Source organism: Lepisosteus platostomus, chromosome 14 (assembly GCF_059453375.1).
Source record: "Lepisosteus platostomus isolate fLepPlt1 chromosome 14, fLepPlt1.hap1, whole genome shotgun sequence".
Lineage (NCBI taxonomy): Eukaryota > Metazoa > Chordata > Actinopteri > Semionotiformes > Lepisosteidae > Lepisosteus > Lepisosteus platostomus.
Genome location: NC_142624.1, coordinates 31989400 through 32005160, shown reverse-complemented (window position 1 = coordinate 32005160; position 15761 = coordinate 31989400). Strand labels below are relative to the sequence as shown.

Here is a 15761-nt window from a genome sequence, read left to right as displayed (position 1 = left end):
TGTAGCAACCTATGAAACTGAATTAAACTGGATGTTACAAAATGTTTTTTTTCCATTTCCCCTTCTGGGGTTCAGCAGCCATAATGAAGTTTGATCAAAATTAAGGTAAGAAAATACAGTACCTGCTGCAAGAAAAGCACTTCCAGCAAAAAAACCCCAATATATCTTAAATTTTATTTTAGAGTGACTGAGAATTTGTGTGCCAGCTCAGGTAATTCCGGAGTGGAGTTATTCTCTAAACGTGTGACTTACCAGGAATTTCCGTAGGGGGTTTAGTTGTACTGGGAGTATCGCTGAGTCTTGCGAGGAACTTGTCCTGAATATTGGACAACCCTGGAAAGTTCTGCACTTTAAGGACATCTTCAGGAGTGGTAGCAATCTGACTCAACTGTCTTGTATCTGCAGTACTGGTACCAATCCCTATGCAGCCGATATTGATGTTCCTCAGCATTGGGCCATAAATGCTGACATCACTTGGTGACTTGCCTCCAGTAAGCACCACTAAGTGCTGTGAAGCATCAGCTGTCCTGACCCCCGCTGCAGCTTTTAATTCAGTTCTGATAACATAGTCAAGAGCTTTGGCTAGATTGGCAGTAGGTCCTCCAATGGGACGAAGCTTTCTCACTGCAGAGATCACATCATTCTTCCTGGAAAACGTGTTCAGAGAGAATTCTGTATTTTGCCTGCTGCTGTACTGTACCACAGCAATGCGGATCTTGTCAGAAGCAATGTCAAGCTGCCGAAGTACTTTGAGTATGAAGTCACGGATGTGGGCAATGCCATCAGCTCCAACACTGTCAGACCCATCAATAAGGAAGACAATATCCTTCTTACCCAATCCAGGAAGAACTAAAAAAGAGAAATGGTGCTTGTTTTAAAAAGCAGATAAGTTACTTGACAACATTACTTGATAATCTCTCAAAGACTACGTTATTATGTTTATGGCCTTTCCTTAAAAGTAGGCATAAGGAACAATTAGAGGCAAAGTCTAAACCTAAACCTTTCAAAGACCAGGAGATCAGAAAATAAAAAAATTCAAACTCTCTCATGAATTAGCATTTACTTAATACTATATTTTTTTCTTATTATAAATCTTATCCATGATACAGCATATGTTTATCATCAGGTTAATATATTTTCTTACCTATATCTGGAGTTTCAGAAGTTTCCTTTACAATATCTGATGTTGTCATAGTAGTTACTGGAGCTAACAACTGCTGCTCAATGGTAGAAAGGTCTTGGAAATTTCTCAGGATATATGAGTATTTTGGATTGAGGGATATATACTTCAGCTCCTCTGGATTGGCATTCTTTGCTCCAACAGAAATAACAGCCACAGTGTTTAGCTTCAGTTGCTGAGCAGGGGCCTCAACATCATCTGCTGAGCTGCCCCCAGTGACAACTATCAGAAATTGGGGAACCCCTTCTTCAATCCTGCTGCCTGCCGACCTCTGAAAGATCTCCTTGGTGACGTATTCCAAAGCACGGCCAGTGTTCAATCGACTCCCTCCCATGTTCCTCATTCTCCTGACTGCATCACGCACTTCGTCCTTAGAGGAGTGTTCGTTCAGCAGGAATTCCACCTTGGGGTCATCACTATACTGAACAACAGAGACCCTCACCTTGTTCAGGGAGACATCCAGCTTCTCCACAACTCTCTGAATCATGTCTCTGAGGCTTGGGAACTCACTGCGAACAGCAGTGGTTCCATCAATCAAAAACACTATATCCCTTTTATCTCCTGTTCGGACCACTGTAGTGCAAAAGAATGCAGGCATCAGAAATAATTTCTAACATTTTAAACACAGTGCAATTATAGAGAAAATAAAAGTATTTATGTACACTTTTCATAGAGATAACAAAATCAGGCAGGTAATCAGGGATCATAAAGCTAAATGCTAATTAAATATCAGAGGGAAGCACATTAATTAACATGCTAAAACTAAACAAAAGGAAAATGCTATAATTTGTATTTTTACTCCTTTACTGGAAATGGCTGAAAGTATTAACAACTGTAATATGCAAACTAGAACACATTTAAATATATTTAATGATTCTATGCACAACATGGAACTACTGGTAGTTGTGTGTTTACAAGGATTTTATAACATTGTAAGAGTGCTCTAGATTCAGGCGAGATGGAGATTCTTATCTGAGCCACATTTCCCAGAATGCGGGGGGGGGGGGGGGGGGGAATGAGCTGCCACTATTAGTCACCTGACCAGGTGGGAGAAGATAATTGGTTAGGTGACGTTTTAAATACCAGGAAGCAGAGGCTTCAAGCTGTCTATCTGATCTGTTGTCAGGAGATGGTAAGGAAATGACTGACCATGAAACCATGCATGAGAGAAGAATTTGGTGTGAATTTCAGAGAGAATTGTTTTTCTGAGGTACAAAATTAGTGCTCATTGTTTACTGTAGGGGTAAATAATCAAAACCACCAAAACACAAACATAAAACTTAAGCTCCTCTTTGGGCTCCGTTAGCTTCTGCTGAGACTCTTCTCAAAACTAAGTGTCTCTCTGAGACATTCAGAAAACTCCAGAACTCTTGTGTAGGTTCCAAAGAGCCATGACTGACTGTTTAAGTTGCTAGGTCATAAGTTGGTAAGTGAACAGCCACTATGTTATTTATTCTTAAAAGAAAAGGCATGTTACAGCATCAGGATTTTTTGGAGTATGTTGTTGTTCACTTAGAGCTGTTTCTCTTGGAGTGTTGTATTACTAATATCTGTATTCATAATACTTAATTATTAATATTATGTATAACTGTAATAATAAAAGAAGAATAATGATTTAAGATAAACACAACAGAACAAATGCATATAGAGATAACACCTCACAATATATGAATGTGCTGTACCTTACTGCATGTAACATATGATAGTTTCACTCCCAAAAGTATTTATATTGAACATAGCTTTCTTCAAAAAGCATTGGATTTTAGTTTCTTTCATTGCTACATTTCTGCTAAGAATTTCAAGAACAAGAATATTTTGTAGAAATGTAGAAAAAATCTATTTAAATGGCATATTTTCTTACCTGTAACTGTGGGAAAGACTGGGAGAACTTTAGATATTTCATCTTCGGACAACTCTGTCAAGCGTGAGATGAGTCTTTGTTGGACATTGTAGATGCCAGAGAAGTCATCAACAGGGTAATAGAAGTCAGGACTAAAGGAAATTATTTGAAGTTCACTGGGGTCAGCATCTCTAGTCCCTATACTGAAAGGCACAACCCTTGATTGCTTGAGAACTGTTGCTGGGTCTCTCACATTATCATTGGATCTGCCTCCTGTGACAACAATCAAAAACTGTGGAACACCCTCCTCCTTCCTGCTACCACGTGCAGGGGAAATTACATCCGAGCCGACAAATTTAAGAGCTGCCCCCATGTTGCGCTGTCTTCCACGCTTATGTCTCAGTCCCTTTATGGCATTCAGAACACCTTGTTTGGTTGTGTGGGAATTCAAGTAGATATCTGCCCTGGGAGTATCACTGTACTGGACGACAGCAACCCGAATCTTGTTTTCTGAAACACTAAGGTTTTCAACAACTCGTCTAAGAAATTCCTGAATAGTTGTGAAATCCTCTTGAACTCCATCAGAGCCATCAATCAGAAAGATAACATCCTTCTTATTACCTTGGGGTTCTGAAAAAAAAAGATAAATATTTTAGCCCACTTCTGCAACACAACATGCAAAATGTCTTAACATACTGTAGTTTGCACCTCTATTACAAAAACTGCTCTTTAACAAACTTATAATATTGGTTATTCATTTTTTAAAGTCATTTGAATTTTCCCAAGGACAAATCTACCCGTAGTGTTTTTCTTACAAATACAACCAATAATTATAATCTTTTAAAAAAGAAAGTTGCATATAGTGGGAGTTGCAATGGTAAAATAAAAGGGATATACAGTATATTAGATATTACAATTCAAAAGTGCTTTATGAAAAAGCCATTGAAAAGCACAACTGACAGGGGAAATAATTTCATTTTGAAAAGTAGTTACATGACATATTGTACTGTGTCACCTCCACATAAATAAAACTAAGCTGTGTAGAACTTACAAAACATGAACACAAATGGAATCACTCTCTTTTTTCCAATATTCACAACAGACTAAAAACTTAAAAGTGATTCTCACACAAATATATAAAACACTGTACATATTAATTTACCTAAATCGCCATTTGTAATGTGTTTCACTACTACTGTTTATAAATCTTGCAATTACAGTTACTCATTGCAATTACTCATGTAAGAGACAAACGAAACTCTGCATATTTGAAAGATCTTGGAATTCATGAACAGAAAATGTATCCTTGGAAAATAAGATATTGTTTGCAGATGGCTATAATACTATATGACCTATTGTTCTCTCTTGACAGAACAGTGCCAGGTACACAATAGTGTAAATGTGAGAGAAATCAACATGATTCCATAAGTAGATCTTGAACGTCATTACATTATAAAGAATTACAGTACAATTAATTTCATTTACAATTTTTACATAAAATACTGGTCTTCTCTTTTTTGAAACTTTTGTCAGATTATAAATTGTACAGAGAGCAAGAGCATGATCAAATGAAATGCTCTTTAGTATCCACTTTCCTTGTTCATAAAATAAAAAAAACAGAATATCACTTGGTATTATAGTTGCTGGAACCCTAACATCTTTTCTAGAATGTCTACCAGTCAGCAGTATTACAATCTAAGGAACACCTTCAAGATTATAAAAGGTAAAGTCCATATAAAGTAACAGCTGCAAAAGCTCATCAGGCCAGATCTTACAGTCTGAGGGTGCAATAATGTTAAATGGACTGGAGATTCATTGGAGTAAGTTAAAAAAAATCAGAGAACGGTACCAGATCCAAGAATATCACTTGAAATATGTTTATATCAAAAGAGGTGAAATTAGGAGAATATAATCATTATTGCGCCTTCTTCAAAACAAAGAAAACATTTCATAGAAAATCTGGAGCATTATCTGCCATCATCATACATCCGATTATAACATAATTAACTTAAAAAGGAATACATTTCAAAATCAGCGCAAACACAGCTAATTGAACAAAGTGTTAGTTTACCTAAGACAGGGGGTTTGACTTCAGAAATTTGTGTCAGTGTTGATAGAAGTTGCTGTTCGATGTTTGGAAGGTCAGAAAACTCTCTGACAGTTAGAGCATAGTTGGGATCATAGGAGATTGTTTGCAGTTCCCGGGTGTCAGCATTCCTGGTTCCAATTCCCAAAGGAACAACCCCAAGGCCCTTCAGAGCCGAGGCAGATCCACCCACATCATCTCTGGACCTTCCCCCCGTCAACAGGATTAACATCTGAGGAACACCTTCAAGACGTCTGCTACCAGCGGATGGTGTAAAGACACTATCCTTCACAAACTGCAGAGCTGCCCCAGTGTTGAGGGGTCTTCCTCCTTTCTGTCTCAGGCCTCTTATGGTATTCATGACATCGTCTTTTGTAGAATATGTATTCAGATAGAAGTTAGCTGCTGCGTCATTACTGTATTGGATCACAGCCACGCGATCTCTACTTTCCTCCACATCAAGGTTTTCCACTACTCTACGGACAAAGTCGCGCATTGCTGGGAATCCGCTCCTGGAGTCATCAGAACCATCCAAGAGGAACACAATGTCCCTTTGTTTCCCCTCGGTTTCAACTACAAGATAATAAGGAACATCTTTCAAAAATAAATCTTAAAAAAGGCCCATTTTTCAATTTTGCTCAATTCAGAAGAAAACCGACTCTCCTGTAGTTGAATTGTAAATGGTTTTCATACAAGAGTCTCTATGTTAGTGGAACAGAATAAGCACAATACTGACCGTCATAACAAAGACCATCACAAGAATCCAAATTCAATGTTTCAGTAAAATACTTCACAAGAAAAGAAACTAAAGTAAAAACCGTCTAATGAATCATTACTGAATGTTTGAATATAAAAACTTTTTCATACTAGAATCATACAACATTTGAAAAAAGGCACAACTGAAAAGTGAAAGAAATCATTTATGTATGTTTTGGGAAATATGCTTAAAAATACCTACTTTCAATGTCGCTTAAACGATTTAAAGAAATAATCTTGAAAATCAAGAAAAACAAAAAATGACATATTTTCACAATTTGTAATATAACTGAAAACTCAGACGCTGTTAAACCATCATAGAGAAAGAATCACAAAGCATGAAGTCATATTCCCAGTCTAGTGCCTGCGACATTGCATAGAGGCAAAGCGTGTAAAACTGTCAATGTACCAACAGTGGCAGATAACCATAAACCATGCAATTAGAGCCAGGAAGCAGAGGGAAAAAAAACAAAGGAATAAATAAGAAAGAAATGGGAGAAAAATCATCCGATGCAGGAATTCCACATAAGACGTGTTCACATGAACATAGCAGAAATCTGGAGCAAGGTATATTCATGGTTCCACTTTCTCCAGTGAACGGAAAAAGGTTCTAGGAATCAACATGAACAGAAAGAACGAAAGCCACCCAGATTCTACTTAAAATCTGGACCATTATCTGCCATGCCAAAAGCAGCACATACAGAAATAACTGAAGAAGGTATTAGTTTACCTATGACAGTGGGTCTGATCGCTACAGAAATTTGTGTCAGTGTTGATAGAAGTTGCTGTTGGATGTCTGGAAGGTCAGAAAACTCTCTGACAGTTAGAGCATAGTTGGGATCGTAGGAGATTGTTTGTAGTTCCCGGGTGTCAGCATTCCTGGTTCCAATTCCCAGAGGAACAACCCCAAGGCCCTTCAGAGCCGAGGCAGATCCACCCACATCATCTCTGGACCTTCCCCCCGTCAACAGGATTAAGACCTGAGGAACACCTTCAAGACGTCTGCTACCGGCGGATGGTGTAAAGACACTATCCCTCACAAACCGCAGAGCTGCCCCAGTGTTGAGGGGTCTTCCTCCTTTCTGTCTCAGGCCTCTTATGGTATTCATGACATCGTCTTTTGTAGAATATGTATTCAGATAGAAGTTAGCTGCTGCGTCATTACTGTACTGGATCACAGCCACACGATCTCTGCTTTCCTCCACATCAAGGTTTTCCACTACTCTACGGACAAATTCGCGCATTGCTGGGAAGCCGCTCCTGGAGTCATCAGAACCATCCAAGAGGAACACAATGTCCCTTTGTTTCCCCTCGGTTTCAACTACAAGATAATAAGGAACATCTTTCAAAAATAAATTTTAAAAAAGGCCCATTTTTCAATTTTGCTCAATTCAGAAGAAAACCGACTCTCCTGTAGTTGAATTGTAAATTGTTTTCATACAAGAGTCTCTATGTTAGTGGAACAGAATAAGCACAATACTGACGATCATAGCAAAGACCATCACAAGAATCCAAATTCAATGTTTCAGTAAAATACTTCACAAGAAAAGAAACTAAAGTAAAAACTGTCTCATGAATCATTTCTGAATGTTTGAATATAAAAACTTTTCCATGCTAGAATCATACAACATTTGAAAAAAGGCACAACTGAAAAGTGAAAGAAATCATTTATGTACAGTAAGTGTGTTTTGGGAAATATGCTTAAAAATACCTACTTTCAATGTCGCTTAAATGATGTAAAGAAATAATCTTAAAAATCAAGAAAAACAAAAAATGACATATTTTCACAATTTGTAACATAACTGAAAACTCAGACGCTGTTAAACCAGCATAGAGAAAGAATCACAAACCATGAAGTCGTATTCAGCCTCTAGTGCCTGCGACATTGCTCAGAGGCAAAGCATGTAAAACTGTCAATGTATCAACAGTGGCAGATAACCATAAACCATGCAATCAGAGCCAGAGAGCAGATGGAAAAAAAACAAAGGAATGAATAAGAAAGAAATGGGAGAAAAATCATCCGATGCAGGAATTCCACATAAGACGTGTTCACATGAACATAGCAGAAATCTGGAGCAAGGTATATTCATGGTTCCACTTTCTCCAGTGAACGGAAAAAGGTTCTAGGAATCAACATGAACAGAAAGAACGAAAGCCACCCAGATTCCACTTAAAATCTGGACCATTATCTGCCATGCCAAAAGCAGCACATACAGAAATAACTGAAGAAGGTATTAGTTTACCTATGACAGTGGGTCTGATCGCTCCAGAAATTTGTGTCAGTGTTGATAGAAGTTGCTGTTGGATGTCTGGAAGGTCAGAAAACTCTCTGACAGTTAGAGCATATTTGGGATCGTAGGAGATTGTTTGCAGTTCCCGGGTGTCAGCATTCCTGGTTCCAATTCCCAGAGGAACAACCCCAAGGCCCTTCAGAGCCGAGGCAGATCCACCCACATCATCTCTGGACCTTCCCCCCGTCAACAGGATTAACATCTGAGGAACACCTTCAAGACGTCTGCTACCAGCGGATGGTGTAAAGACACTATCCTTCACAAACTGCAGAGCTGCCCCAGTGTTGAGGGGTCTTCCTCCTTTCTGTCTCAGGCCTCTTATGGTATTCATGACATCGTCTTTTGTAGAATATGTATTCAGATAGAAGTTAGCTGCTGCGTCATTACTGTACTGGATCACAGCCACGCGATCTCTACTTTCCTCCACATCAAGGTTTTCCACTACTCTACGGACAAAGTCGCGCATTGCTGGGAAGCCGCTCCTGGAGTCATCAGAACCATCCAAGAGGAACACAATGTCCCTTTGTTTCCCCTCGGTTTCAACTACAAGATAATAAGGAACATCTTTCAAAAATAAATCTTAAAAAAGGCCCATTTTTCAATTTTGCTCAATTCAGAAGAAAACCGACTCTCCTGTAGTTGAATTGTAAATGGTTTTCATACAAGAGTCTCTATGTTAGTGGAACAGAATAAGCACAATACTGACGATCATAGCAAAGACCATCACAAGAATCCAAATTCAATGTTTCAGTAAAATACTTCACAAGAAAAGAAACTAAAGTAAAAACCATCTCATGAATCATTACTGAATGTTTGAATATAAAAACTTTTTCATGCCAGAATCATACAACATTTGAAAAAAGGCACAACTGAAAAGTGAAATAAATCATTTATGTAAGTGTGTTTTGGGAAATATGCTTAAAACGACCTACTTTCGTCGCTTAAATGATGTAAAGAAATAATCTTAAAAATCAAGAAAAGCAAAAAATGACATATTTTCACAATTTGTAACATAACTGAAAACTCAGACGCTCTTAAACCAGCATAGAGAAAGAATCACAAACCATGAAGTCGTATTAAGCCTCTAATGCCTGCGACATTGCATAGAGGCAACGCATGTAAAACTGTCAATGTATCAACAGTGGCAGATAACCATAAACCATGCAATCAGAGCCAGAGAGCAGATGGAAAAAAAAACAAAGGAATGAATAAGAAAGAAATGGGAGAAAAATCATCCGATCCAGGAATTCCACATAAGATGTGTTCACATGAACATAGCAGAAATCTGGAGCAAGGTATATTCATGGTTCCACTTTCTCCAGTGAACGGAAAAAGGTTCTAGGAATCAACATGAACAGAAAGAACGAAAGCCACCCAGATTCCACTTAAAATCTGGACCATTATCTGCCATGCCAAAAGCAGCACATACAGAAATAACTGAAGAAGGTATTAGTTTACCTATGACAGTGGGTCTGATCGCTACAGAAATTTGTGTCAGTGTTGATAGAAGTTGCTGTTGGATGTCTGGAAGGTCAGAAAACTCTCTGACAGTTAGAGCATAGTTGGGATCGTAGGAGATTGTTTGTAGTTCCCGGGTGTCAGCATTCCTGGTTCCAATTCCCAGAGGAACAACCCCAAGGCCCTTCAGAGCCGAGGCAGATCCACCCACATCATCTCTGGACCTTCCCCCCGTCAACAGGATTAACACCTGAGGAACACCTTCAAGACGTCTGCTACCGGCGGATGGTGTAAAGACACTATCCCTCACAAACCGCAGAGCTGCCCCAGTGTTGAGGGGTCTTCCTCCTTTCTGTCTGAGGCCTCTTATGGTATTCATGACATCATCCTTTGTAGAATATGTATTCAGATAGAAGTTAGCTGCTGCGTCATTACTGTACTGGATCACAGCCACGCGATCTCTACTTTCCTCCACATCAAGGTTTTCCACTACTCTACGGACAAAGTCGCGCATTGCTGGGAAGCCGCTCCTGGAGTCATCAGAACCATCCAAGAGGAACACAATGTCCCTTTGTTTCCCCTCAGTTTCAACTACAAGATAATAAGGAACATCTTTCAAAAATAAATCTTAAAAAAGGCCCATTTTTCAATTTTGCTCAATTCAGAAGAAAACCGACTCTCCTGTGGTTGAATTGTAAATGGTTTTCATACAAGAGTCTCTATGTTAGTGGAACAGAATAAGCACAATACTGACTGTCATAGCAAAGACCATCACAAGAATCCAAATTCAATGTTTCAGTAAAATACTTCACAAGAAAAGAAACTAAAGTAAAAACCGTCTCATGAATCATTTCTGAATGTTTGAATATAAAAACTTTTCCATGCTAGAATCATACAACATTTGAAAAAAGGCACAACTGAAAAGTGAAAGAAATCATTTATGTACAGTAAGTGTGTTTTGGGAAATATGCTTAAAAATACCTACTTTCAATGTCGCTTAAATGATGTAAAGAAATAATCTTAAAAATCAAGAAAAACAAAAAATGACATATTTTCACAATTTGTAACATAACTGAAAACTCAGACGCTGTTAAACCAGCATAGAGAAAGAATCACAAACCATGAAGTCGTATTCAGCCTCTAGTGCCTGCGACATTGCTCAGAGGCAAAGCATGTAAAACTGTCAATGTATCAACAGTGGCAGATAACCATAAACCATGCAATCAGAGCCAGAGAGCAGATGGAAAAAAAACAAAGGAATGAATAAGAAAGAAATGGGAGAAAAATCATCCGATGCAGGAATTCCACATAAGACGTGTTCACATGAACATAGCAGAAATCTGGAGCAAGGTATATTCATGGTTCCACTTTCTCCAGTGAACGGAAAAAGGTTCTAGGAATCAACATGAACAGAAAGAACGAAAGCCACCCAGATTCCACTTAAAATCTGGACCATTATCTGCCATGCCAAAAGCAGCACATACAGAAATAACTGAAGAAGGTATTAGTTTACCTATGACAGTGGGTCTGATCGCTCCAGAAATTTGTGTCAGTGTTGATAGAAGTTGCTGTTGGATGTCTGGAAGGTCAGAAAACTCTCTGACAGTTAGAGCATATTTGGGATCGTAGGAGATTGTTTGCAGTTCCCGGGTGTCAGCATTCCTGGTTCCAATTCCCAGAGGAACAACCCCAAGGCCCTTCAGAGCCGAGGCAGATCCACCCACATCATCTCTGGACCTTCCCCCCGTCAACAGGATTAACATCTGAGGAACACCTTCAAGACGTCTGCTACCAGCGGATGGTGTAAAGACACTATCCTTCACAAACTGCAGAGCTGCCCCAGTGTTGAGGGGTCTTCCTCCTTTCTGTCTCAGGCCTCTTATGGTATTCATGACATCGTCTTTTGTAGAATATGTATTCAGATAGAAGTTAGCTGCTGCGTCATTACTGTACTGGATCACAGCCACGCGATCTCTACTTTCCTCCACATCAAGGTTTTCCACTACTCTACGGACAAAGTCGCGCATTGCTGGGAAGCCGCTCCTGGAGTCATCAGAACCATCCAAGAGGAACACAATGTCCCTTTGTTTCCCCTCGGTTTCAACTACAAGATAATAAGGAACATCTTTCAAAAATAAATCTTAAAAAAGGCCCATTTTTCAATTTTGCTCAATTCAGAAGAAAACCGACTCTCCTGTAGTTGAATTGTAAATGGTTTTCATACAAGAGTCTCTATGTTAGTGGAACAGAATAAGCACAATACTGACGATCATAGCAAAGACCATCACAAGAATCCAAATTCAATGTTTCAGTAAAATACTTCACAAGAAAAGAAACTAAAGTAAAAACCATCTCATGAATCATTACTGAATGTTTGAATATAAAAACTTTTTCATGCCAGAATCATACAACATTTGAAAAAAGGCACAACTGAAAAGTGAAATAAATCATTTATGTAAGTGTGTTTTGGGAAATATGCTTAAAACGACCTACTTTCGTCGCTTAAATGATGTAAAGAAATAATCTTAAAAATCAAGAAAAGCAAAAAATGACATATTTTCACAATTTGTAACATAACTGAAAACTCAGACGCTCTTAAACCAGCATAGAGAAAGAATCACAAACCATGAAGTCGTATTAAGCCTCTAATGCCTGCGACATTGCATAGAGGCAACGCATGTAAAACTGTCAATGTATCAACAGTGGCAGATAACCATAAACCATGCAATCAGAGCCAGAGAGCAGATGGAAAAAAAAACAAAGGAATGAATAAGAAAGAAATGGGAGAAAAATCATCCGATCCAGGAATTCCACATAAGATGTGTTCACATGAACATAGCAGAAATCTGGAGCAAGGTATATTCATGGTTCCACTTTCTCCAGTGAACGGAAAAAGGTTCTAGGAATCAACATGAACAGAAAGAACGAAAGCCACCCAGATTCCACTTAAAATCTGGACCATTATCTGCCATGCCAAAAGCAGCACATACAGAAATAACTGAAGAAGGTATTAGTTTACCTATGACAGTGGGTCTGATCGCTACAGAAATTTGTGTCAGTGTTGATAGAAGTTGCTGTTGGATGTCTGGAAGGTCAGAAAACTCTCTGACAGTTAGAGCATAGTTGGGATCGTAGGAGATTGTTTGTAGTTCCCGGGTGTCAGCATTCCTGGTTCCAATTCCCAGAGGAACAACCCCAAGGCCCTTCAGAGCCGAGGCAGATCCACCCACATCATCTCTGGACCTTCCCCCCGTCAACAGGATTAACACCTGAGGAACACCTTCAAGACGTCTGCTACCGGCGGATGGTGTAAAGACACTATCCCTCACAAACCGCAGAGCTGCCCCAGTGTTGAGGGGTCTTCCTCCTTTCTGTCTGAGGCCTCTTATGGTATTCATGACATCATCCTTTGTAGAATATGTATTCAGATAGAAGTTAGCTGCTGCGTCATTACTGTACTGGATCACAGCCACGCGATCTCTACTTTCCTCCACATCAAGGTTTTCCACTACTCTACGGACAAAGTCGCGCATTGCTGGGAAGCCGCTCCTGGAGTCATCAGAACCATCCAAGAGGAACACAATGTCCCTTTGTTTCCCCTCAGTTTCAACTACAAGATAATAAGGAACATCTTTCAAAAATAAATCTTAAAAAAGGCCCATTTTTCAATTTTGCTCAATTCAGAAGAAAACCGACTCTCCTGTGGTTGAATTGTAAATGGTTTTCATACAAGAGTCTCTATGTTAGTGGAACAGAATAAGCACAATACTGACTGTCATAGCAAAGACCATCACAAGAATCCAAATTCAATGTTTCAGTAAAATACTTCACAAGAAAAGAAACTAAAGTAAAAACCGTCTCATGAATCATTTCTGAATGTTTGAATATAAAAACTTTTCCATGCTAGAATCATACAACATTTGAAAAAAGGCACAACTGAAAAGTGAAAGAAATCATTTATGTACAGTAAGTGTGTTTTGGGAAATATGCTTAAAAATACCTACTTTCAATGTCGCTTAAATGATGTAAAGAAATAATCTTAAAAATCAAGAAAAACAAAAAATGACGTATTTTCACAATTTGTAACATAACTGAAAACTCAGACGCTCTTAAACCAGCATAGAGAAAGAATCACAAAGCATGAAGTCGTATTCAGCCTCTAGTGCCTGCGACATTGCATAGAGGCAAAGCATGTAAAACTGTCAATGTACCAACAGTGGCAGATAACCATAAACTATGCAATCAGAGCCAGGAAGCAGATGGAAAAAAAAACAAAGGAATAAATAAGAAAGAAATGGGAGAAAAATCATCCGATGCAGGAATTCCACATAAGATGTGTTCACATGAACATAGCAGAAATCTGGAGCAAGGTATATTCATGGTTCCACTTTCTCCAGTGAACGGAAAAAGGTTCTAGGAATCAACATGAACAGAAAGAACGAAAGCCACCCAGATTCCACTTAAAATCTGGACCATTATCTGCCATGCCAAAAGCAGCACATACAGAAATAACTGAAGAAGGTATTAGTTTACCTATGACAGTGGGTCTGATCGCTCCAGAAATTTGTGTCAGTGTTGATAGAAGTTGCTGTTGGATGTCTGGAAGGTCAGAAAACTCTCTGACAGTTAGAGCATAGTTGGGATCGTAGGAGATTGTTTGTAGTTCCCGGGTGTCAGCATTCCTGGTTCCAATTCCCAGAGGAACAACCCCAAGGCCCTTCAGAGCCGAGGCAGATCCACCCACATCATCTCTGGACCTTCCCCCCGTCAACAGGATTAACATCTGAGGAACACCTTCAAGACGTCTGCTACCGGCGGATGGTGTAAAGACACTATCCCTCACAAACTGCAGAGCTGCCCCAGTGTTGAGGGGTCTTCCTCCTTTCTGTCTCAGGCCTCTTATGGTATTCATGACATCGTCTTTTGTAGAATATGTATTCAGATAGAAGTTAGCTGCTGCGTCATTACTGTACTGGATCACAGCCACGCGATCTCTACTTTCCTCCACATCAAGGTTTTCCACTACTCTACGGACAAAGTCGCGCATTGCTGGGAATCCGCTCCTGGAGTCATCAGAACCATCCAAGAGGAACACAATGTCCCTTTGTTTCCCCTCGGTTTCAACTACAAGATAATAAGGAACATCTTTCAAAAATAAATCTTAAAAAAGGCCCATTTTTCAATTTTGCTCAATTCAGAAGAAAACCGACTCTCCTGTAGTTGAATTGTAAATGGTTTTCATACAAGAGTCTCTATGTTAGTGGAACAGAATAAGCACAATACTGACGATCATAGCAAAGACCATCACAAGAATCCAAATTCAATGTTTCAGTAAAATACTTCACAAGAAAAGAAACTAAAGTAAAAACCGTCTCATGAATCATTTCTGAATGTTTGAATATAAAAACTTTTCCATGCTAGAATCATACAACATTTGAAAAAAGGCACAACTGAAAAGTGAAAGAAATCATTTATGTACAGTGTGTTTTGGGAAATATGCTTAAAAATACCTACTTTCAATGTCGCTTAAATGATGTAAAGAAATAATCTTAAAAATCAAGAAAAACAAAAAATGACATATTTTCACAATTTGTAACATAACTGAAAACTCAGACGCTGTTAAACCAGCATAGAGAAAGAATCACAAAGCATGAAGTCGTATTCAGCCTCTAGTGCCTGCGACATTGCATAGAGGCAAAGCGTGTAAAACTGTCAATGTACAGATGCAGCCATTCAAAATGGGTGAGGTATTTCGCGGCATACCGCGACACGCCCACCGGGGTATCACGCGGTTCACGTGTGTCACGTGACTAACTATCCGGCGTCGCCTTGTAAAACCGCCAGGGGGAGCTTAACCTCTCATGTACAGCATTTGAGCCTTTAATTTTGAACTGTGTATTACAGCATGTTAATCATCAGTCATTAAAATGTTGGTATATTTTATGAAAGCAAGATTGCTCAGTTGGACAAAAGTACACAACCTACCTTTATCAGAAATATTTATGCATCAAAGCCTTTACTGAAGATATTACTAAAAGTATTAATAATGGATGACTTTGGACAAGCTGTATACTCAAAGTATAATTTCTTTAGCACATTTGTACAAGCACTTGGAATCTGTCCAAGCCATACTTTGTCAGGCATTTTGTT

General features: G+C 38.9%; 1 protein-coding gene across 1 annotated transcript in view; it reads right to left on the bottom strand.

Annotated features, from left to right (window-relative positions):
* LOC148649270 (uncharacterized) overlaps nt 1-15761 on the bottom strand; it is a 128362-nt gene that overhangs the window by 23363 nt on the left and 89238 nt on the right. Inside the window, exons 56-65 of the mRNA XM_088605690.1 lie at nt 14145-14735; nt 12631-13221; nt 11105-11715; nt 9612-10191; nt 8106-8696; nt 6593-7183; nt 5092-5679; nt 3042-3650; nt 1145-1753; nt 253-849 (exon numbers count right to left, since the gene is read on the bottom strand). Coding sequence (XP_088461816.1) covers nt 253-849; nt 1145-1753; nt 3042-3650; nt 5092-5679; nt 6593-7183; nt 8106-8696; nt 9612-10191; nt 11105-11715; nt 12631-13221; nt 14145-14735 — 5958 coding nt within the window. The remainder of the gene's footprint in view (nt 1-252; nt 850-1144; nt 1754-3041; nt 3651-5091; nt 5680-6592; nt 7184-8105; nt 8697-9611; nt 10192-11104; nt 11716-12630; nt 13222-14144; nt 14736-15761) is intronic.